The 22,792-nt window shown below is 37.6% G+C and overlaps 1 protein-coding gene across 1 annotated transcript in view; it reads left to right on the top strand.

Annotated features, from left to right (window-relative positions):
• Window positions 1-22,792, top strand: part of CPB1 (carboxypeptidase B1) — a 42,830-nt gene that overhangs the window by 7,752 nt on the left and 12,286 nt on the right. Inside the window, exons 4-9 of the mRNA XM_001364489.5 lie at window positions 6,480-6,579; window positions 6,673-6,774; window positions 7,646-7,747; window positions 11,265-11,375; window positions 11,471-11,561; window positions 13,321-13,523. Coding sequence (XP_001364526.1) covers window positions 6,480-6,579; window positions 6,673-6,774; window positions 7,646-7,747; window positions 11,265-11,375; window positions 11,471-11,561; window positions 13,321-13,523 — 709 coding nt within the window. The remainder of the gene's footprint in view (window positions 1-6,479; window positions 6,580-6,672; window positions 6,775-7,645; window positions 7,748-11,264; window positions 11,376-11,470; window positions 11,562-13,320; window positions 13,524-22,792) is intronic.

Raw genomic sequence — 22,792 nt, 5'->3', positions numbered from 1 at the left:
CTCTCTCTCTCTCTCTCTCTCTCTCTCTCTCTCTCTCTCTCTCTCTCTCTCTCTCCCTCTCTCTCTCTCTCTCTCCCTCTCTCTCCCTCTCTCTCCCTCTCTCTACCTCTGTCACTCTCTCTCTCTCTCTCTCTCTCTCTCTCTCTCTCTCTCTCTCTCCCCTCTCTCTCTCTCTCCCCTCTCTCTCCCTCTCTCTCCCTCTCTCTCCTCCCTCTGCCTCCCTCTGCCTCCCTCTCTCTACCTCTGTCACTCTCTCTCTCTCTCTCTCTCTCTCTCTCTCTCTCTCTCTCTCTCTCTCTCTCTCTCTCTCTCTCTCCCTCTCTCTCCCTCTCTCTCCCTCTCTCTCCCTCTCTCTCCCTCTGCCTCCCTCTGCCTCCCTCTCTCTACCTCTGTCACTCTCTCTCTCTCTCTCTCTCCTCTCTCTCTCTCTCTCTCTCTCTCTCCCTCTCTCTCTCTCTCTCTCTCTCTCTCTCTCTCTCTCTCCCTCTCTCTCCCTCTCTCTCCCTCTCTCTCCCTCTGCCTCCCTCTCTCTACCTCTGTCACTCTCTCTCTCTCTCTCTCTCTCTCTCTCTCTCTCTCTCTCTCTCTCTCTCTCTCTCTCTCTCTCTCTCTCTCTCTCTCTGAACCCACACTAAGGATAAAAGCCAAGTCATGCTAACCCTATTCAGTTCTGCATGAAGCAGGAAAATTCATATCCACTTGCAGTAGAGTAAGGAAGCGGTTTGGTTTTTTTCCAGTGGAATAACACCATTCCCCCATATCATATACATGAATGGCAGCCCCTCTTACCCATTAGGCACATCCCCTGGAAGGAGCAAACTCTTTTAATGATGGTCTCTCACTTTATAGTTCTTAAAGTCACACAAGAATATATTAGAGTCTCGATGTTCTGAGGGGCAACATGGTGGATCAAGACCTGAATTAGGAGGTAGAAAGACTTAGATTCAAATCCTGAAAAAAATAATTTCTTTGCTGTATGACCCTACACAGGTCAGGCTCAGTTTTGCCATCAGTAAAATGGGAATAATCCCAGGATTTTTGTGAGGATCAAATGGAGATAACGTAAGCATTTGAAAACCTTAAAAAAGGCATTCTTGAACTTTTTGTGTGTGTAACTCCCAGGAAGATACTATTTGAAAGTGTTTTATACGCCTCAAAGTACTATGTGAATACTAGCTATTCTTATTACAGATGAGGAAATGGAGGTTTGGATTAGCCAAGTGACTTGGCTGTGGTCAAATAATTACCTAGTATAAAAGACAAAAAGACCCTTGGGCAGTTTGATGAAGCCTAGAGACTCTTCAGAATAATATTGTTAAATTCAGAAAATAAAAGATATATAATTATACAGGCTACCAACACATTGAAATATAATTTTCAAAATACTATTTAAAAATAAGTTCATAGACCCCTAGCTTAAGAATCCCTGTTTAAAGCACCATATAAATGGGAGCGAATAGGCTGTAAGATTTCTTGTATACAAACTGATCCTTGAACATGGCCAAAGAACCTGGAAAAAGGAGTGGTAGATGTTTACTTCTTGATCCACAAGGCTACATCCCCCAGCTCATTGGGCTTCCCAGTATTCTGATTTGTTTCCCTTTCTTTTTTTTTATTTTTTTAAATATATTTTATTTGATCATTTCCAAGCATTATTCGTTAAAGACATAGATCATTTTCTTTTCCTCCCCCCCCCACCCCCCATAGCCGACGCGTAAGTCCACTGGGCATTAGATGTTTTCTTGATTCGAACCCATTGCTTTGTTGATAGTATTTGCATTAGAGTGTTCATTTAGAGTCTCTCCTCTGTCATGTCCCCTCAACCTCTGTATTCAGGCAGTTGCTTTTTCTCGGTGTTTCCACTCCCATAGTTTATCCTTTGCTTATGAATGGTGTTTTTTTTCTCCTGGATCCCTGCAAGTTGTTCAGGGACATTACACCGCCACTAATGGAGAAGTCCATTACGTTCGATGATACCACAGTGTGTTTGTCTCTGTGTACAATGTTCTCCTGGTTCTGCTCCTCTCACTCTGCATCACTTCCTGGAGGTTGTTCCAGTCTCCATGGAATTCCTCCACTTTATTATTCCTTTGAGCACAATAGTACTCCATCACCAACATATACCACAGTTTGTTCAGCCATTCCCCAATTGATGGGCATCCCCTCGCTTTCCAGTTTTGGGCCACCACAAAGAGCGCAGCTATGAATGATTTGTTTCCCTTTCAAACACACACACACACACACACACACACACACACACACACACACACACACCCCAAAATCTTGGTGGCAATTATAAAAATCTTTATAAAAAGAAGACAATAAAGCACCCACCATTTTACTTAGGAATTGGAATACGATTCTTACTCTAAGAGACACTATTTTCATCTACCCAGCTAGACTCCTTACTTAGTAAAAATTTTGTAATGGTGCAAAAGTAATGCTTTATAGTAAGAAGCAAATAATTATTGGGCTAGGAAAGCTCTTCTGAAGTCAGTCCTTGGTCTTCTGGCAATGTCAGTTCTATGATTACTATAAACAGAGCACTGTGCTCAGTACTAGGGGTTTATACAGCATTTAGACACCCTCAAAGAGCTTACAGTCCAATAAGAGAAATGGCAAGAATCACTCCAAAGCCAAATAATTAATATAGCTCAAGAGCCCTAGAAAAGGCATGAAATAATGTCCTCTGCAGGGCAGGGAAGGTTATTTCCAATGGAGGGAAGCAAAAATGTTCTTAACATTTAAAATACATTTCAATAACCTTTTTAGAAGGTTTAGTGAATCTCTTTTAATGGAGCAACTCCCTAAACCTAATTATCATGTCCTCTGTCTCATCATCCAGAAGAAATTTTCATTCTTTTGACTGCCATAAGTTTTCTACTAGATCCATAGTCTCTCCCCTCTTCCCACTATGAAAAAGTAAATCCCAGGTGAGGAAACTGAGGACTAGGGAAGTCAGCTGATGGACAATCAATGACAGAATTGAATAAAGAATCCATCTCACCTCATTCCCTGTTCTTTATTCTCTCCCAGTTCTTCCCTCGACCCAACTTAACGTCCAACCATGCCAATCTGTGTGTTCCTTGAAATGGAGCATTAATTATAGTTCTGGTGTTCTATGTGTAGCTTCTGCTCTGAACATTCTACTACTCCGTTTTCCAACCAGTATTTTCCCTCTCCTGCCTCCCAAAATTCATATCATCCTTCCTCACCATCCCCTCTCAGGATTCTGATCTTCCTCAGTTTACCATTTGGGGAGACTGCACAGCTTTCAAGGAAGAAGCTGCACTTAATTATCTCACTCTCTCCCATCCAATGGGATGGAAGGAAGGAGAGGGGCTTCTCTTAGCCTTTCTTAGCACAGTTCTTGACACTTAACAAATGTTTACTGAATTGTATTCATTTGAATCAATCACAGATTCATCGCTTTGGAATTGAAAGGGACCTTAGAGGTCATGAAGTCTAACGCTCTCATTTTACAGATGAGAAAACTGAGGTCCAGAGGCATGAGTGATTTGCTTCAGCTAAGAGGGGGTCAGGCTTTGAACCCAAATCCTCTGATTCTAGATCCAGCCGATTTTGAGTGGAACTGAATAACTGCCCCACGGAAAACTCAAAATCATCTCTTACCATGTGGCTTGTACATAAAATCTATTGGCTGCCAGTGGAAGCCTCCAGGATCGCGTGAGATCACGTGCAAACAAAGCCCTTGGTAAACAGTAAGACATCAGAGAAATGCTATCTGGGATAATGATGTTCCCTTCTACAGGGCAGGAGTCAGAGCAACAGCTTCTTAGATCTCACTTGAGAAAGAAGAAATCATTTTTTTTTTTAAATTCTTTAGATCCTGCTCTATTCCTAGCACAGATTGGCTTGGGGCCAGGGAGGAGCTGCCATGTTGGTGGCCTATTTCCTGAAGTTTCCATAAATGCCCATAAGTTCCCATCAAAAGTTCACAGAGGGAAAGTGGGGGCCTTGAGGTTCAGAGGACGTCCCTGACATACTTCGTCAGTATGTCCTTGGGATATCCAGGCCAGATACTGGTCTTTGAAGTGCTGCCATGATTCTCTGATGTGTCTAATGAAACCATTTCCAGGGTTAAGGATGTGCCCTGTGGATGCCCCTCAAAGTGGCCCCCGCTCTCTGTAGTCTGCCCATCATGCTGACCAAGGACGAAGACCTCACATGGGCCTGTCCCTTTGGGAAATCATTTCCCATACAAGTAGCTAGTGGAAATGAAGTTACTCTTCCAGTCGGGTGTCTGTAGACTGGAAAATTCACCCAAATGATTCTTTAGCACATGATGAGTCTACAGGGAATCGGTCATGCCTCTGGTCCCTTCTAACGCTAAACCCTATGATTCTGAGACTTCTGCTATTATTATCAAGCAATCCATCAGCAAACACTGGTTAAGTCTTACAAAATAGGGATGGACGGGAAGAAGAGCACCTTTATTGAACACCTAATATGTGGTTTAGTCCATTCATCAGTCAGTCGACAATTATGTGCTTACTCTGAGCAGGAGCTACATTTTGAGAATACTAAAAAAAGGCAAAAATATAGTTTTTGCTCTCAAGCAGCTCACAGTCTAATAGTACAAGCAACGAGCAAATAAGCACATGTTTACAGCATAAATGCAGTGTAAAGGAGTAGTCATCTCAGAGGAAGGCATAGAGGATAACTGAGAAAAGCCTCTGGAAGAAGAAGGTGAGTGTTAAAGGAAACCAGGAAAGCCTGAAGGCAGAAGTGAAGAGGGAGAACCCTCCAGGCATGACGCCAGGCCATGGGAAAGGCATGGGATCTTCAGATGGAATGTCTTGTTGGCTCAGTGTAGCCAGATTGTAGAGGACAAAGATTAGAAGAGGTTAGGTTGTGCCTCTGAGGTAGAAGGGGCCAGTTTCAAGCATCAACGCATCATCTCTGGCATATTCTGCCCCTTGTGACCCAGGCAAGTCGCTAATTCTCTCAATGCCTTTAGGCAACTTTCTTGGAGATGGGCAAAAGAGCAGTCCATCTACATTGGTAAAATGGCCCTTGAATAGAATCTTGAGGGAAGTCCTGGATCCTAAGAGGCAAAAGTAAAAAGGGAGAGTTTTCTAGGCATGAAGATAGTCCGTTGAAAGGTATTGAGACAGAATATGGGAATAGGAAGTAGACTTATTTTGGAAGGGAATAAGATGCAAGAGGAAATGGCAAACCACTCCATCTCTGTGTGGAAAGGAAACCCTGCTACAAACCCTCCCTTATCAACCTTCTGTTATTCTCTATTTTTCCAATCCCCCCTTCTTCTCTTCCCCAATAAATATTACATCTGTCAAGAAACTCCCAAATGGGGTCACAAAGAATCAGATATGTAGAACAACCACCACGAAATCTCAGAGGAATTGAGTTTGATGGTATTGATATTGACATAGCTGCCTTCTTTTAAAGGTACCATATCAAACTAAGATCTATAGGCCAAACCCAAATTGCTACTTTTCTTTTTTTTTAAACATATTTTTATAGTCCCGTCATTGTCTGAATGAAGGTAAATTAAATTAGGCAATAGTAAAAAAATGTAAAATAAAATGTAAGTTTCTTGAGAGCTAGGACTGTTTTATTTTCGTCTTTTGTTTCCAGAGGCTAATTTAGTGCCTGTAATATAATAGGCATTCAATAAATGCTAATTGTATGGACATATGTTGAATAAATTAGGAATTGGGACATTAAGAAATCACAGGTCTTGAATGTTCAGTATGTATTTATTTTGTCTAGTTATTCTTTTTGTTTATAAAGAAAGATTTTTTATGTATGGGGGAAAGAATTAGGACGAAGAGAAAGAATCTAGTGATAGTAAAGCTGGAAAAAGATAGAAAAAAGGAAAGCCAAAAAAAAGGGCATCAATGAAACATTTTTTAATGTACAGAAAAAAAACAGGAATTTCAGGAGACAAAAATAAGCAGGGTTGATTTGAAACTACTGCCTTGAGTTTGTCATAATCTTTTTAAAATAAGCCATGAAATAGGGATTTTGGATTTCACATGTAAATGTCCCTATTTTTAATATTTTAAGACATCTCACTCAGAACATAAATGTTTGACCGATGTGTTGTGTGTCAACCAAGTAGTTGATGGCATTCTTATAGTCCATGGGGCATAGGTTATGGAAGGAAGCTCAACTGAAAAAGAATCAAAAGCCCAATTAATCTTGATTAAAAAACCAATTCCTGAATACTTAATAGTAGGAGACCAGGGTCCACAAGGCCAAGCTGAGCCCATGTTATGTACTTTCTTTATGTAAAGAACTTACTCATGGGCCATGCCAAAAAGAAAGGAACCAGAATGAATAAATGACAAACCAACAGTGACTCAAGGACATAGACTAGTAGAGTCTTAAAAGGAGGTAGCAATGATATTTACCTTACTGGTGAGCCATAACTCTTCATTGAGGAGGAATATGCCTTCTTACATTTGGGGTTCCATACTTCTTTGTTACAGGGTTTTGATTTATGACCTGAACGAACTGGTTGCATCTCAGTTTGATAGCCTCGTTCGCACCACTGGACACAGTTATGAAAAGTATAACAGCTGGGAAAAGGTATGAATTGTAATAGCCATTCACACCAAATTTGCAAATGATTCTGGAAGTCCCATCAACCACGTCATTGTCCTCCATGGTCCTGCTTTTCAGATCGAGGCTTGGACTGAGCAAGTTGCTCAAGAGAATCCCGGACTTGTCTCTCGAAGCACTATTGGAACCACATTTGAAGGGCGTCCTATGTACCTTCTCAAGGTAATAATTTTTAACAATGACCCAGGCTTCTTGAAGTGTTGGGAAACAGTGAATTCTAATCTATTAACATCTGGTTCATCGCCTCGCTTATCCCAAGAATTATGTCATAACTCTTTCTGTTCCCACCTTCTACACCCTCCTTCTTTACTACCCCCTGGGGAATCAAACAGATTCCTTGGCTACTTTTATCATATGTGGATTTTCTTAAATCATTATTTTGATTTACTGAAAAGGAAAAATGCAATAAAACAGGGGAAATTCTGACCTATAAATTTAACCACATTCCTGTAAGCAATGTAAATGATCATCTACCTTGATGAAATTGTTCTCTCCCATCTGTTGTTTGCAAACCCCATTTGCTAAAGAGATCCATAAACTTCACTCTATCAGACGACACCACAAAATGTACTAACAATTTGTTTGTGTCTTCTTCAAAAGCCATTTTCATCATTTAAATCTGACAAACAAAATTATTAGGATCAAGGCGCATAAGAGGCAGGAAAATTCCTTTGTGGCAAAGGCCACAGCAATCATAATTATTTTTATACGTATCTTAGTCATATCATTTAATAATATCTGAAAATAGCCACCAAATGAACGAAGGAGGCATAATCAAATGTCCTCTGCAAATATAAGCTCATCAGCCTTAATAAAAATAATAAACAGCCATGTAAGCCTTCAGTTTCAGCATTGAGATTGTCTAGAGGCAAGAACATTCTGTTCCCGTATCATGTTTTAATTTAATCATGGAATATATCTCTTGCTGCTGTCAAGTTTCACCTGTTGAGTACCCAAGCCCAGTCTGGTGATGGAATGTTTGCCACTGTATGGCAGATGAGTTATTGTTTCCTTTTTCTTCTGTTTGCAATAGGTTGGAAAAGAAGGTTCAAACAAGCCTGCCATCTTTATGGACTGCGGTTTCCATGCTAGAGAGTGGATTTCCCCTGCATTTTGCCAATGGTTTGTGAGAGAGGTCAGTCAGTAAAGTTAACTATTGATTTGGAAGAATTTTTAAAAATCTCTTATGTGATTAGTCCAATTCTTTAAAAAAAAACAAAAACCCTTACCTTCCATCTTGGAATCAATACTGGGAATTGGTTCCAAGGCAGAAGAGTGGTAAGGGCTGGCCAATGGAGGTTAAGTGATTTGCCCAGGGTCACACAGTTGGGAAGTGTCTGAGGCCGGATTTGAACCTAGGACCTCCCATCTCTAGTCCTGGTTCTCAATCCACTGAGCTACCCAGCTTCCCCCCACCCCATTAGTCCAATTCTTGATTATCTCTTGGCAATGAAAAAGAATGATCACTTAAATGATCCCAACACCTCATTGTAATAAGTGTTTTAACCCTGCCCCCATCAGACCTTCACAAGGTAAAGATCACACACCAAAAGAGTGACCTTAAGGGTCATCTGATCCAATTGATCCATTTTTGTAGATAAAAAAGGTTAGATGATTTTCCCAAAGTCACACAAGCAGTCGCACTGCTCTCATTAGATGCAGAATCTGAACCACTTAGGAAAGTTAGCTGCACCAATGCAAAGCTGACAATCCTTTATGCCCTAGAGAGGGTCTTTTGCATCCTCTTGGGTTGCTTTAAGTTGTAGACCATTAAAGGGACTTGAATGGCTAGTCCCAAAGACACAGAAAGCATTATGTATTATAATAGCTCATAATGAAAATACTTATGTTGATATTCTCATGGACTCTGGCACGAATTTAGGGTTTCAGACTTTCATATGCTTTGGGCCCCCAGAAAAACAATGATTAAAAAATAGTTTATTAATTATGGGTCAAACACTTTAATATCCATATAAAGAAGTCTAAAAATGGCTAACCATTGAGTAGTTCAATGTTATCACAAGTCCCATAGTGCTTTAGAGAATGAAATGCGTTCAAAAAACATGAATCCTGTTAGCCTTCACCACATGACCACTTTACAAGGGAATAGCACTGGTTGCCAAATTAATCTCTTAATATGGTCTCAGGGCATATGGTTATTTTTAATAGTAGAAGGAAGATAATAGACAAAGAGGTCTTCACTATGACAATAATTTGAAGTTAAGAAAATCTCCCCCATGCCACTCATGAATTCTTAGGATCATTGGATCATAGATCTAAAACTGGAAGGGATGTTAGAAGTCATCTGGTCCAATCTTTTTTTTTTTACAGATGAGGAAACTAAGGCTCTGAGAGGTAAAAATAACTTGTCCAAGGTCACACAACTCTTCCCTCTTCTTGGTTTTCATTCTGTTCTCTTCCTTCCTGTTTGTTAACTCTTTTGCAGTCTCTTTTGATGGTTCTTCATCTGAATTATGTTCACTAACTGGGTTTCCCAAAGATTCTCTTCTTAGCCATTTTATTCATGTATGTATATGTGTGTGTGTGTGTGTGTGTGTGTGTGTTCTCTCACTTAGTTATTTCTTCAGCTCTTATGAGCTGGATAACTTGTGAGTTGGGTCTTGTCAGCCCCCAAGGAACATAGATCACTCCAGATCTATCTTTCTATCCCTTATCTTTCCTCTGAGCTCCAGTCCCACAACTAGCTAATGAAACTTTAGAATTGGATGTCTTGTAGTTATCTCAAATTCATTATAACCAGAACAGAACTTGACTTTCTCTCTAAACCAACTTCTCTTCTAAATGTCCCTGTTCCTGCCAAGGGCACCCCATCCTTCCACTCACCTAGTTTCATAACCTCAAGGTCATAGTTGAATCCTGTCTCATCTCCATTCAACTTAAGAGTTCCCAAATCTTGTAGCTCCTTTCTCCACACATCTCCCAGATTCATCCCCTGCTATCCTCTCACACTGCTACCATCCTAATTTTCTAATAATCTAAAGGTCCTCAGAACTATTATAATAGACTCAGAATTTGTCTTTCTACCTTAAATCTCTTCCAATTTCAGAATGTTCAATACACCACTGCCAAAATGATTTTTCCTAATATGCAAGTCTGCTCTCCCCATCCCTTACTCTATTGGTTCTCTTTTGTGTCTATGACCAGATATAAATTCCTCCATTTGATACTTAAGTCTCCTCACTATTGGACTTTTTTCTACCTTTCCAATCTTCTTGCATGTTACCCCCTTTCAAAAGTAGGTCCTCCTCCTATTCCTCACATAGTCTGTCTTGATACCTTTGGACTGTCTCCATGCCTAGAAAGTTCTTCCTTTTTGCTCTTGCCTCCTAGAATGTCTGATTTCCTTCAAGGTTCAATTCAAGGGCCATTGACTATAGGACATCTTTTAGAAGGAAGAAGCCCCTTTTCTTCTTAAGTTATTTTGTATAGACCAATTCAACTATTTTTTTTCTTCCCCCTTTAGCATGTAAGCTCCTCAAGGGCAGCGACTATATAATTGTCCTTTTTAATCTTAGAATGCAGCATAGTATTTGCCACATGGTAACACTTAATATATGCTGATTGATTTATTGAGTTGAGATTTAAACTCAGGTCATCTAACTATAGGTTCAAAATTATTTCCCCAATCCCATGATCCCAGTGCTCTCTTCATTATGCCATGAAACTGCTTCAAATGGGACATATTATTTGATGTTTTTGGTTTTCAATTTCCTCGTGTGTAAAATGGTATGAAGAAGGTTGGTCTGAGGCTCTTTCTATATCTAAGTTGGTGATAATGGTCGAGATTCAAATACAGATTTTATGATGACAAAAAAAAAAGCCTCTTCACTACCAACAGGGAGAGATTATGATGGAGTGATGGGGAATAGCCATCCCTATTCCAACCTAGGTATCCATTCTATAGGTCTGTTTTTCACAGAAGCTAAATAAGGTTATCAAATATATAGTAAAGAACAGTTAGCACCCCACAATAAAGCATTCATTACTCTAACAATATTTTCTTTGATTATGCTTTATGCTAGCAGAGAACTTAAGTGGTGAGGGTGACTACATAATTTATTTTTAAATCTCATATTTTGTTAGATTTTGATTCACCTTCAAAATAGAAACAAAAAGTTTCAGGATAGAAGCAACATCAGGCATCATGAAGTCTAACCTAGAGCTGAACAGGAATGTTCTCTTATGACAAGCTCAATGATTATCCATCATTAAAGGCCACTAATTAAAAGGAATCCTCTGTCTCCTAAGCCTGACAAAATTCACTTTGAGAGAGCTTGAATAATTTGGAAGTTTTCCATTAGGACAAGACAAAATCTACTTCTCTTCTACTTTCATCCATTACTCTCAGTTTTGCCCTCCATGACCAAGTAGTACAAGTCTAATCCCTTCCTCTAAGGAAAAAAAAAAGACTAAAATAAACAATTATGAAGTTTCTATATGAGATAAGTAGGAATAACTCTGAAGCTATAGAAATTATCATTTCTAATGATGATTAGATAATTTTTAAGTCTCTTAAATGTCAGTACTGTAATGCCTTTGGATTCACCAATGGCAAAGATTTTATATAACATACCAAATCTGTTTATGCACATCAATTTCCATCAAAGTGATGCACTGCAATTATTCTTCAGGCTGTTCGTACCTATGGATCTGAGATCAAGATGACTGATCTTCTTGACAGATTGGACTTTTATATCCTACCTGTTTTCAACATTGATGGCTACGTCTACACATGGAAAAAGGTATCCCTACTCTCTCTTGTCTAGGGATTCATTTTATGAAACTGAAAGTAATAGCTCTTCCTTTTCCATTGGCATAACTGTGTACCTTCTTTCAGAACCGAATGTGGAGAAAGACTCGGTCCACTATTTCAGGCAGTAGTTGCATTGGTACTGACCCCAACAGAAATTTTAATGCTGCATGGTGTGGTAAGTATCTTTCTGACAACATGATAGTTTTCTACCCAAAGGCACATTATGCAAAATGGCTTAAGTCATCCCTAAAGAAAAATTATTTTTACATATTATCAGAGGAAATTATAAATATTTAGCTTTGAGCTTTCTAATTTGGGGAAAATATTGATGATAACCAATAGTTTGTATTTCTCCAAAAGAAAATCATAATAATGATGTTAGCAGGATCTCTTGATGGCTATTCATTTGTTGCATGTATATAAATTTTTTATATTCTTTTCAAAGTCCTACTCTGCTACTTTACCACTATGTGGAAGTTACTCTGGCTTTTCAAGAACTCTATTCTGACAGATTCTACTGAGGTCAAAAGGCTTCAAGTAGTATAACACCAGCTTTAATTGCCTCTCCCTCAGGGACTTTGAATAATGTTACTCTATCTTTAAGAGGAAATGGAATTTTGCAGAGTTATAGTTTAACTGTCATCTGTGAAGACTATGAAGCAACTGGAAATTTCACTATTATTATGGAGTCTGTTTTAAATGTCATGGTTAGACTGATAGATGAGCAGAAGCCTATGGGAAAAGAATTTTTTCTGATTTACTTCATAAGTAATACTTAACAAAGGAGGTGGGGGCTCAGAGCTAATTGATGTAATTTTAGTAATTTATGAGGGAATATCAAAACATACCCCTCTGTTGCATTAGGATGTGGAATAAGAATTAATAATGTAATGCATTAAATAGCAAGCAATGAAATGGGGGTTTTCTATTGTTCAATGGTATAGTAACCTATACAGCCCACTTGACATTCCAAAACCTGCAACATGGCCATGTACTGTTTGTTTGTCATCCAAGGATCAATCCAGCTAAGTTTAAAAAGGCTTATTACCAACATTTTTATTACTAGGTAATAATTTTGCAGTGAAGAGTATTAATGGAAAAAAAGAACATTAGATCTAATTGTATATGGATTTTCATATTAACCTGAAAATATGTCACCCTATAACTTAGAGTAAAAGACCCTATAGGCTTTATGCATGCCTTACCCATAATAAGAGGGAGGGGATAAGAGTGAAGAATTATGATTTTAGGCACTTTCATATTAACAGGAAAAATATAATAATCCTCCAATCAATCTCATAGTAAAAGATCCTATAGGCTTTTATACATCCCTTACACCGAGGTATTAAACACATAGCCCATGCTCCATGTGCAATCCACAACATTCTTTAAAGCTGCTGAATCACATTAAAATATAGTTAGAAATCACTTACCAAAATAAGTTAGAATACATTAAAGTAATTAGTGTTAACACATGGTTTTCTAAGTGTGGTGACCCTTCAGAATATTTATGTACATTTGCTATTTGAATTTGACACCACTGCCTTACAGTTTGTTTGTTTTTTTTTTTTTGTTTGGAGGAAAGAGAGAGAACAAGACCTATAATTTCATCAATGGGGAACTCCCAGTGTGGAAACCCCCTCGACCATTGCAGATTGACACACATTCTCAACTTTATCATTTTAGGGAGTTAACTATGGCACCAAGGGATTAAGTGACTCACCTATGGTCATAAAGTCAATATGAGCCAAGAGCAAGACTTGGATATAGTTCTTCAAAGCTCCAAGATTGCCACACCACACATGCTTGAAAATGATTTTTAATGCTCCTTTTTAACTCGAGCTTTTGGCTTTCCAGCTTGAAGACTTAATATGCTCCTGGGGGCACCTCAATCATGAGCTATAAACCATTAATGATAATGTATGCTCTTACAGAAATTGGGGCCTCTGACAACCCTTGTTCAGAAACTTACTGTGGACCTAGTGCCGAGTCTGAAAAAGAAACCCAAGCCCTGGTCAACTTCATTCGCCAACACCTTGACTCTATCAAGGCCTATGTGACAGTTCACTCCTATTCCCAAATGCTGCTGTTCCCTTACTCGAAAAGTTATGCTCTCACAAAGAACCACGTTGAATTGGTAAGTAGGCAATAATTTCTCATTTTGGCCAGAGAGAAGAAAAATATCATGACCACCAAATCTGTCATTTCTTTATGGGGTCTTTTTGTAATGCTTGGAGGAAGAAATCTAAAGGAATGATTTCCAACAGTTGATATATGTTTTCAAAGAATCTTGGGTGACCTAAAACAAATTGGCAAAAAGAGAAGTGAATTTGTTGGATGGGTCAAAACACCATAGGTTGTGTGTCAGTTGAATTCCAAAATGATGGTGGCTATATAGTAGTACCTTTGGTTGCAATGAAGGATTGATTCATGTAACTCAATTATAGAGGCTATTTGGGATAATCAATGAAGCTACTTGTGAATTTATAGATTGTAATGACTTTGTGAGTTATGAATATTATGAATTAATTATGTCAAGGAATCTAACTTTTCAAAAGAACTAGATTGAACAGAGATAGAATTTAGTAGAGCTCAACTCAGATTTTAAACTTTTAATTTTTTTAATTTATTTTTTTTTAGATTTAAAAGATTTAAAAACTCATGTTTTTAAAATGACCTTGAATACGGCATTAAAATTTCAAAGAATTAAATATAAATTCTTCTACTTGCAATTAAAATCCATTCGTAATATAGCTCCAATTTACCTTTCCTACATTTCTACCCATTATATCCCATCTATGAATTCTACAACTGAGTCAAACTGGTCTATATGTGATTCTTCTTATGTGATATTTCATCTCATTCTATCTCCTACCTCCTTCTTTGCACTTCTTTGTACCCCACATACACATAGAATGTCCTCTCCATTCAAAGCTCATAAAATCTCCATTTTTCTTTCAAAAATCTACAAGTGCTACCTCCTAAATGAGATTTTTTCTGGATTTCACAAGTTACTTACTTACCCCCATGCTACCAATTTCTTTAAGTACATTGTATTATTATCCATGTATATGTTGTTTTCTCCTAGAATGTAAACTCTTTGATAACCAAAGCTATTTCCTTTATTCATTGTATTCTAAAAACCTAACATTGTCCAAGGTTCATCATCATCATCACCAGCATCATCAAATCTAGCATTTTTCTAATGATTTACAATTTTCTGAGCAATCCATCCATGTTACCTCATCAGATTCTCATTGCAATCCTGGGAAGTAGATGCATAACATCCACATTTTACAGCAGAGGAAATAGAGCCTTAGAGAAATTATATAACTTATCCAGGGTCACATAACTAATAAATGGCTTGAGGAAAGACTAAAACTGAGGTCTTCCTATTTCCAAGTCCAACACTCTATCTACTCTATCCACATAGTAGTCATTAATAAATATTTGTTGAATAAATGAGTGGGTGAATGAGGCTTTAGCTTTCACTGTGTCTTTAGTTAAAATTCCTAAATCTCAAAGAATGAATATAATCAATCAATCCATTTAGTTCAATTCAATAAGATTAGGTGCCAGAAAATTGTTTTTGGTGTTAAGGGTACAGAGGTAAAACTTAAAACAGATTCTACTATCAAGATACTTATACTAAATGAATAAATATTTATCAAGTGTTTACTAAGCTAGAAAAGGGGGAGGGTTTGGGGGAAAGATCATGAGTATAGTTTTAGTCCTATTGAGTTTAGAATGTTTAGAGGACAGCCATATTGAGAAGTCCAACAAGCAGTTGGAGAAAGGCGACTGGACATCAGGAAGAAGGCTAGGACTGACAAATAGATCTACGTAGAGAGGATATTTGAAACCAGGGAAGTTGATGAGATCAACAAAAGAAGCAATATAAATGGAGAATAAATGAGAGCTCAAGACAGAGCCTTGGTGGAGGATTCTCATGGTTAGTGGGTCAATAGGGACAAAGACTCAATAAAGAATCCAGAGAAAGAGCCATAAGACAAATAAAAAGAGAGCCAGAGACCAATGTCATGGAAGTATAGAGATCAAAGAGTATCAAGGAGAAGAGGGATATTGTCAAAGTCAACAAAAATCAAGAAAGATGAGGTTAGAGGCAGCCAGATGACATAGTGGATAGAGCACTAGGTCTGGAGTCAAGAGAACTTAGATTCAAATCTGGCCTTAGACACTATTTGTGTGACTTTGGGTAAGTCATTTAACCTTGTTTGTCTCAGTTTCCTCATCTGTCAAATGAGATGGAGAAGGAAATGGAAAACCACTTTAGTATCTTTGCTAGGAAAACCCCAAAATAGGAACATAAAAAGTCAGACATGGCTGAAATGAGTAAACAATAACAAAGTCACTTAATTTATTGGTGTTCTAGGCAATTCTCTAAGAAATTACTGAGAAAAGAGTGCCAATTTACATTAGTCAAGGGAATTTCCTCATATGGGAGTTCTCCATACCAATGAAATCACAGGTACCTATCCTTACAAGAGATAAATAATATAAGACCTCTCCCAAGTCAAGACACAAATAACATATGAAGATAAAAATGGCCATTTCCAATTCAGGAAGAACCAAAATTGAAAAACTAGACATTAAGGAAACATCTGACTTTCAGGAGTAGGCACTGTTGTTCCACAGAGAAATAATGTAAGGTTTTATTCATTTATCTAAGCCAAAACATTATATCATTTAAAGGATGTCATATATTATAGCTTACTCATAAGACTAATGCTTAGAAACAGCCAGTATTTAAATCCAACAACCTTAAAAGGTAGACTATTTTGTTTTACATTAGAGCAATTTGTTTTATGTTTTTACTAAAGAATTGTGAAACACCATAAATATTTCTTGAAAAGAAAAAATAACAGATACACAACTCTTCTAGAATAGTGGTAGCTAGAAAATACAGGATCCCAGGATCTCCAATTTGATAGACTTGCCAGTCCAACCCCATAACTGACCAAGCATCCTTTCTATAACAACCCCAACACTAGTAGTGATCCAGACTTTGCCTCAAGACACCCAGTGATGGGAAAACCAGTAGCATCCAAAGCAGACCATATCGTCTTTAACTAACTTTAATTGTTAGAAAGTTCTCATCCAAACTCAATTTTCCTCTTTCATCTGTTACTCATTGTTCCAAGTTATGCCCACTGATTCAAAGCCTAATTCCTCTCTGGACAATCATTTTTATACATAAACTGAGATTGATGTGGATATTCTTTTAATGTATTTTTAAGCTTCTCATCAAAGAGAAGCCATGTAATAGGGGAAAAAAATGTAGATGTGGAATCAATGACTCAGTGTCAGAATCCTGGCATTGAGACTCACCATATCATTCTGGGAAGGTCACAACAACTTTCTGAGCCTTGCCTCAGTTCCCTGAACTATAAAATGAGAATACTGGGCCAAATAATTATTGATGCTCCTTTCTTATTTAAATTCTGTGATCCTTGGATTTTCTGACTGAATCCCATACAGAACCACATAGATCATAAATAAATATTATAGCTGAAAGAGACTTCAGGGACTGGTCATCTTGTTATGTAACAAAAATGAGACCAGGAGGGAAAAAATGATTTTTTCCAAGGTCACATTAGAGTTAGGAATATGTCAAGAGGCAGATAAGTAGCCCAATGGATACAATCCTGGGCCTGAGTCTTCCTGAGTTCAAAACTAGCCTCAGACACTTCCTAACTGGGTGACTCTAGGCAAGTCATTTAACATTGTTTGCCTCACTTTCCTCATCTGTAAAATGAGCTGGAGAAGGAAATGGCAAACCACTCTATCTTCTCTGCCAAGAAAATTCCAAAGGGGATCAAGAAATTAGACACAACTAAAACAAATCACCAAGATTGACAATAATAACAAGTAGATTAAAATCTAGTTATCCTGATTCTCAGCACAATATGCTCAGGAATCCATCAATATTTCCACTTTTTAATTATTTTAGAACTATTGTGTTACCAAGTGAATAATTTCAAATTCTGCTGCATCCCTTATTGAGGGGACCCACTTTCCCACTATTTATCTGTCTCCATGTTGTATACACCTCCCCAGAGGAATGCAAGCTTTTTGAAAGTAGGGATAGTTTTTTGTTTTGTTTTTCTAACCCCAGTTCCTACACAGAGTGGGTACTTAAACATGCTCATTGACTTGGCTTGAACTTGGCTTTTTCTGGTTTGGCTGAGATAGGATTGAGTTGGATTCCCTACTACAGGAGAAAAGGGAAAAGGACTGGGGTGATCTGGCTTTTTTAAATGTAAATCCATTTAAACCATGAAATAGCAAAGAGCTGGAGATATTTTATAAGAAAACAAGGCCAAAGAAAATTGTAAAATTAAAGCTAATTATATACCTAAAGGTGTTAATGAGTAAAATACCAAATTGAACATTTTAAATGATTACTTTTCAAAATTAACCAACATATCTAGTTTGTTCCAAGACAACTTACTATTTCTACAAATTAATATAAATACTAATGAAGAAAGCCTTATCTCAAAACATTCCCCTGAGATTTCTTCCATTTCTTCCTGCCAATATTACATTGCCTTGTGAAGATTCGGATGAGTTTTATTTTTTCTGGCAGCATCTGTTTAAGTCCCTCTAGAATTGAGGTTATCATCCAAATGGCCCTGGACACTGACCACTTAGTATTCTGGACTACTCTAAAGTCTCAAAGTTGTTCTCAAAAAATAATAATAACCCAGTAAATAAATCCTATCTTCTGAATCCCATGCACAATATTCCCTATTTTCTGTAGGAATTTAGTTCAAGAAAATATTCAAGATTTAGGTGTCAGAAGCTTTTAATCAAATCTTTTTATATAACAAGAATAAATTAATGGAAACACGTGGACCATAAATACTTTCTACTAGAGATGGCTTCTTCACTTAAAAATCAAGAAAATCAGACTAATGTAGGAAAAGGCAGGGCTCCTAAACACCATATAAATAATACTGTCCTCAATGACTATTTCTGATCATAATTAACAACAGAAGCCCCAAGTAAAATGGCCATCAACCTCCCCCTCCTTCCAAAGGCCAAAAACCCAAGCTATGAAAGTGTTATTTTATCCCTGAGGTTTATTTTTATCCAGACATAACTAATAAATCAGGGGAGAAATGAAGTGCTTGTCACTCTTATCTCCTTCCCAGAGTGATGACAGGTGGCTCAAGACCTTCTTCTGTTCCTACTGTTTAAGTCAATTCCATCAGGTTTATTTCATTTTTCTAAGTAATTAACTCTGTTCCAGATTTTTCTTGTCAAGTGATACTCAGGTGAACCAAATAGCAAAATCTGAAGGTAGAGGTATTCATCTTATCCAAATTCTAAATGTCAACTAAGTCCCATTCCAATCCAGTAATTCTAAATCCTTTGTTCTGCGAGAGCTCCTTTTATTTAGCTCCTTTACTGGAGGAATGATTTCAAGCCACTCAGTTTTAAACCTGTGATCTGTCACTAAGGATATTCATTCTCCTTCCCTCTACCCCTGCCCAAATGTATCTTATTCCTCTGTCAAGGAGGAAGGGAAGGGAAGGAAGGAAGGAAGGAAGGAAGGAAGGAAGGAAGGAAGGAAGGAAGGAAGGAAGGAAGGAAGGAAGGAAGGAAGGAAGGAAGGAAGGAAGGAAGGAAGGAAGGAAGGAAGGAAGGAAGGAAGGAAGGAAGGAAGGAAGGAAGGAAGGAAGGAAGGAAGGAAGGAAGGAAGGAAGGAAGGAAGGAAGGAAGGAAGGAAGGAAGGAAGGAAAAAAACTATGGTATAAAAAACAGAACTTTACAGAAGTAAAGAATATAAACAATAAAATTCCCTAAATACTTAACTGTCTTCAGGCTGTACCAACTTGCCAAAGAGGGCCAGCATTTATTAAGCATCACCTATGTTGCAGGAATTAATCCAAACACTAAAAATACAAGAAAAGGCAAAAAAAAGTCCTTGCTCTCAAGGAACTCACAGAAGTGGAGGGGGGAGAAACCAGTTTAAAAAACCTCTGTTCTTTCTAACGTATCTTTCAGCCAATCTTATGAGCCCCCCCAAAAAAATTACTGGGCTACTGATTGAGATATACATCAAAGTGAGCAGTAATGCTACCCCAGCTGGACTAGTTACTTCATTCAAAGGTAGCTGCAGATAGAGGTGGAGAATCTAATTTAGATAGAGGGGATGGAAGAATGAAGGAGAATAATGGGAAGATTTTAAGGCAAATGGACTAAGTAAAGAATGAGAAATGTCTCTTTCCAACCTGGAAGGTTCAAGCAGAGCCTGTCCTTCTTGAGTGACAAGAAGTAAATATATTCCTTCTTTCTCCCAAGAGTCAGGACTCCTGCAGCTGTTGCAAATAGTTGTCCTGTACCGTTTAAATAGTAAAAGGGAAGCCAAAGTAGGGGAATCTAAGGAACGCCCAGAAGAAAACTCAGTCATATGATTGCTGGCCCCAATCCCAGTTCTGAATTCATCCCTTTCTAGATGTGAAGCCAGGTTTCCATTAGCACATTACCTCTATGCACAAGTTAGGCAAAGACATTCTTCTGCCAGGTACAGCTGGCCATGATGGTGTTGTAGAAGAGACAGAAGAGAACTTACCAGCAAATGAAAAACTAATCAGTCAATCACTGGTCCCAAAGCCAGGACTGAACTATGACTGTAAACCTAGTACTCTAAGAGTATTTGTAATTTTTGTTGCATCATACCATTTCTACCTGTTTTTTTAATCAGTCTGGACTCTGATGGTAAAAGAACTGACCACTAAGTTCAGAGCTAATTTAGGGTCCAATTCCGTTATCTTGAGACCAGCCAAAGTAGAAACGGAGCTGATGAAATTGCCAGGGTAACAGATGGAAACATAGAAGGGGAGAAAAACAAAACTAGTCTAAGCAGAAGATAAGAATTCTGTCTGACTCAGGGGATTCCTATTAAAAACAATAAATCAAAGAAATGTTTATGGAATACCCTGAAAAAGCAAAGTTGTAAGTATCTGGGTTTTTTGTGAAAGGATAGCCAAAGTCTCTATCTGACACCAGAGGTATCAACAAGGCAGCCCAGAGGGTAAAGGCTCTTGAGAGCTGCCAAACAAGATTAAAATGTAATTGAGAAATATTTAACAAAATATATTAAAATATAATAGACCAAAGATAATGTTAATATGTGGTTTTCTAAGTCAACTTATAGCCCAAAGGGATCTTTATATATGATTTAGTGATCCCAGTTTCTATTTGAGTTTGGCTTTACTGGCTTACCCTAAGACATACTAGACTTTTTTTCATTATCTTTGTATTAGGATCATAGAGTTGGGAAATAACTTAGAAAGTGCCTAAATCAACTCCCTTGTTTTCCATTTACATTTTTTGTTCAACACAAAGAGCTAAATGACTCTTACCAAGGCCAAAATGCTAATTAGTGGCACACTTGGGGTTAGAATCTAGGAATCCATTATACTCTTCATCACACTGGATTGCTATTAATTAGTAATTATTACAACATTACTGTTACTACACACAGTGATTCCCCAGTTCTTCTTCACTTTATAGCAGGTCTTGTCACATTTTTTTCTCAAATGACTCCCCCTCATCATTTCTTATAGCACAATACTACTCCATCCTAGTTGTATGTCACAACTTGTTCAGTCATTCCCAAATTGATGTGTACCTCCTCAAAGTCCTATTTTTTTCCCATCATAAAAAGAGCTACTAAAAATATTTGTTGTACATATGGATCCTGTTTCTTTTTTCTTTGATCTCCTGGGGAGAATAGATGGAGTAACAATTTAGCTGGGTCACAGGATATATATGGTATGTGCAGCTTTGGGCATAGTTCCAAATTGTCCTCCAAAATGGTTGGACCAGTTCACAACAACAAATTAGTATTCCTATTTTTCCTCATCCCCTCTAGCATTTGTTATTTCTGACAGATATGAAGTGGTATTTCAAAGTTGTTTAATTTACATTTCTCTAATCAATAATGATTTAAAGAATTTTTTTCATATGACTAAAACTAGCTTTGATTTCTCCTTCTGAAAACTATTCATACTCAATGACCATTCATCAATTGGGGAAAAAGATTCTTATTTTTATAAATTTGATTCAGCTCCCGATATATTTGGGAAATGAAGTCTATATCAGAGAACATTGCTGTAAATTATTTTTAATTCTTACTTTTTGTCTTAGAATCAGTATTAAGTATTAGTTCCAATGCAGAAAAGTGGTACAATTTAGGTGATAGGGATTAAGTGACTTGTGCAAGGACACATAGCTAGGAAGAGTCTAAGAGAAGATTTGAATCCAGAATCTTCCATTTAAAGGCCTGACACACTATCTACTACCACTAATAATTCTTAAATTATCTCTCCTTGACCTATTTTCCAGGTCAGTTATATTTCCAATGAGATATTTAGTGTTTTCTTCTATTTTTTTTTCATTATTTTGCCTTTGTTTACTGAGTTATAACTTGCCCAATTCTAATTTTTAGGAAACTCTTTTCTTTTTTGATCTATGTACCTCTTTTTCATTTGGCTATTTCTAATTGTTAAGGAGTACTTTTTTCTTGAGGAAATATTTGTGCCCTCTTACCATTAAGCCAATTCTGTTTTTTAAGATATGTTTTCTTTTGTATTTTTTGTACCTCTTTTTCCAAACTGTTCGTTTTTTTTTCATAATTTTCTTGCATCACCCTCATTTATTTACCTATTCTTTTTCTCCACTACTCTTATCTCTTTCTTTAGCTCTTCCAGGAATTCTTGTTGGGCTTTTGTCCAATCAGCATTTTTCTTTGAAGCTTTCCTTGTAGCTATTTTAACATTGTTGTCATCTTCTGATTTTAGGTCTTAGTCTTCTCTGCCACTATAGTAGCCATTTATGATCAAATTCTTTTTTTATCATTTGCTCATTTTCCCATCATATTTCTTGACTTTGACCATTATCTTAAAGTTGGTCTCTGCTCCTGTAGGGTTAGAAAGAAACTTTCCCAAGCTTCAAGCTTTTGCAGGCTTTTATTTCAGAAGTAGCTTGAGGGTGTCTTCAAATTTTCCTCAGTGCTTCCAAAGTGGTATGATTCAAGGGAAGATGTGATCATTACTCTCTTGGTCTGTGCTCTGGTCTTTATCCAGAAAGAGCCCTTGGTACCCTATAGCCACAAGCACTGGTATTCCTTTTTGTCCTAAATTGTGGCCAGTTCCCCTACTTTCCTGCACTTGTGCCACTTCCCACCCTGGTATCACAGACCTCTCTTAACATCCTTCTAAATTGTCTTAGGCTGTAATACTATTTCCCTCTGACCTTTGGTTGGCTTCACAATTTTATTTGAAGCATTATTTTAAAGTAGTTTGAAGGGGAATTTTGGGAGATTTCAGCTGGGATCACCACTTCTATTCTGCCATCCTGGCTCCACTTTCAGCA

This window comes from Monodelphis domestica, chromosome 8, assembly GCF_027887165.1.
Source record: "Monodelphis domestica isolate mMonDom1 chromosome 8, mMonDom1.pri, whole genome shotgun sequence".
NCBI lineage: Eukaryota > Metazoa > Chordata > Mammalia > Didelphimorphia > Didelphidae > Monodelphis > Monodelphis domestica.
The sequence above is the reverse complement of the archived record's forward strand: the minus strand, read 5'-3'. Positions and strand labels throughout refer to the sequence as shown.